This window comes from Podarcis muralis, chromosome 11 (assembly GCF_964188315.1).
Source record: "Podarcis muralis chromosome 11, rPodMur119.hap1.1, whole genome shotgun sequence".
NCBI lineage: Eukaryota > Metazoa > Chordata > Lepidosauria > Squamata > Lacertidae > Podarcis > Podarcis muralis.
In genome coordinates, this window is record NC_135665.1 from 53,203,685 (window position 1) to 53,206,038 (window position 2,354).

General features: G+C 47.7%; 1 protein-coding gene across 1 annotated transcript; it reads right to left on the reverse strand.

Moving 5' to 3' along the window:
- Window positions 1–214: 214 nt before the first annotated feature.
- Window positions 215–912, reverse strand: LOC114606616 (small ribosomal subunit protein mS38-like). The gene has a single exon (XM_077935878.1). It carries the CDS (start codon window positions 873–875, stop codon window positions 357–359), a length of 519 nt encoding a protein of 172 aa, XP_077792004.1. The 5' UTR covers window positions 876–912; the 3' UTR covers window positions 215–356.
- Between the last annotated feature and the right edge of the window lie 1,442 nt (window positions 913–2,354).

A 2,354-nucleotide genomic window follows, 5' to 3' on the forward strand; every position in this document is an offset into this window, starting at 1 on the left:
CAGTGTTCTGCCACATCCTCTCCAAGGACATGACATGTCCCTGGAGTACCGCTGTGCCCTCTCCAAGTACTTTTTGTTCTCTTACCTCTGCGGCTCAAACTGCATGTGGAGCGGAGCACTGCGATTCCTTCCTCTGCAATTTTGTTTTTCTTTCTTTCTTTCTTTCTTTCTTTCTTTCTTCTTTTCTTTTCTTTTCTTTTATTTTTCCTTTTTTGCTTTAAATATTGTTTAATTAAAAAAAACAAAACCTCATGGCGATGTCAATCGGACTTTACATTCTTGAGATATATCTTGGGTGCCGTCCATCCCTCAGGAGCCTTCCTCAGTCCGGCTCTCTTCCAGACGCGTTCCAGATCTCAGTCAAACCCTTTTTGTTTCCTCCGGCACCGACCTTCCCTGACCTTCTTCCGCAAAAACCTCCTGTACTTGTGTCTGTTCATCTTCCTTCTCTGGATCTTCAGAACGTTCTTGCATTCCATTTTGCCCCATTTCAGCTCGCCTCCCCCCTCTTTGCTGTCATCCTCAGCCTCTGCACCCTGGGAAGATAGGGGGAGGTCATACTGATGGTTGGGTTCATAGCCTAGCTTCTCATAAACATTGATGGTGCCTCCACCTTTAGGGAGGACATAATGGACCGTCAGCCAGCTTTCAAGGGGGGAGATCGTCATCTTCCTTGGCACCAGGATTTCTTGCAGCTCAGGGTCCAACGCGTACCACTGCTGGGGTTGGGCTCCATTTCTGTTTGAGGGAAGTGTGCTGTAATTTGCGGAAGCAGCAAGTCTAGGAACCGGAAGCGAGATGGCCGATCTCCACAGAAAGCGTTCTGCAAATCGAGAGGCCCTCGCTACCTGAGACGTCAGTCGTGGTAGCAGCATACTGGAGGACCACTCATCCACAAGGGCTTACCATCCCGTTCACAACAACGGAGGCTGTTTTGTTTTCCACCTGGGGGACGAAGGGCACTCAGAGAGGCTGCTTAACCCTGTTGCTTCCTCAGCTCAATATCACTTATGTGCCGTCAGGATGTGGTGCAGCTAGGGCAGGAGCTTGGACATGAAGACCAGTGCTCAACACCCTAGAGCTCCCCTCCACACACAAAAAATCACCTAGAGCAGGCATAGGCAAACTCCAGCCCTCCAGATGTTTGGGACTACAATTCCCATCATCCCTGACCACTGGTCCTGTTAGCTAGGGACGATGGAAATTGTAATCCCAAACATCTGGAGGGTCGGAGTTTGCCTATGCCTGACCTAGAGAGTGGCAGATGATGGAAGCAGCAGCAAGCAGATTCTACTTCAGCATCTTGTATTGGCATGTGTATATTGGTGCCCAGGGCATGTTGTGGTGCCAGTGGCAGCTGCAAATTGCTCCTTGGAGGCTAGATTTGGTGCCCTGCCCCATGTTGCCTCCACAGCAGCCTCTCGGTGAGTAGGAGGCACCGCCGGCCACCTCCCACCCTAGGAGGAAATGGTGGGGGCTGCCCTCTGAGGTCTTCTAGGCTCTGCCCAGCATTGTTGAGAGTGTTTGTTTTATAAATACATTAGGAACACACAAGAGCCAATGTGGTGTATTGGTTAAGAGCGGTAGACTCGTAATCTGGTGAACCAGGTTCGCTTCCCCGCTCTTCCACATGCAGCTGCTGGGTGACCTTGGGCCAGTCACACTTCTCTGAAGTCTCTCAGCCCCACTCACCTCACAGTTTGTTGTGGAGGAGGAAGGGAAAGGAGGATATTAGCCGCTTTGAGACAACTTCGGGTGGTGATAAAGCGGGATATCAAATCCAAACTCTTCTTCTTCTTCAAGGAAGCTGCCTTATGCGGAGGTTGCATTCAGACAGGATTACTGTGTTAGTTTCCTTGGTTATTGTGCTAATACTTCTATGTCAGTGTTTAACAGATGGGCGGGGTACAAATAATAAATTATTATTATTATTGTTGTTGTTGTTGTTGTTGTTGTTGTTGTTGTTGTTGTTGTTATTAACATTCCTTTTACACGGCATCACCCGTTCCGCTATGGATTCCTGGCACTTTTTTTATCAATATGCTGCTATGTCATGCTAAATTTCACTGCCATAGTTTCTCTGGCTCTAAATCAGACATAAGGGATATAGAGTTTGCAATCCTAATTGGACTGAAGCTGTGAGGTGCTAGGTCCCATTGAAGTCAAGTGGAACTTCTGAGTAGACGTGATTTAGATTGCTCTGCACCATGATCTGGTGTGACATCTGGATCAATAAGATCGGCTTGTAACTTGTTGGCAAACGATGTTAAGAAACTATGCTTTATTATTACTCCTCCTACTACTACAACTTATTACCTGTCTCTTATACAAAGGTCCCAGGGAGAGTCACAACA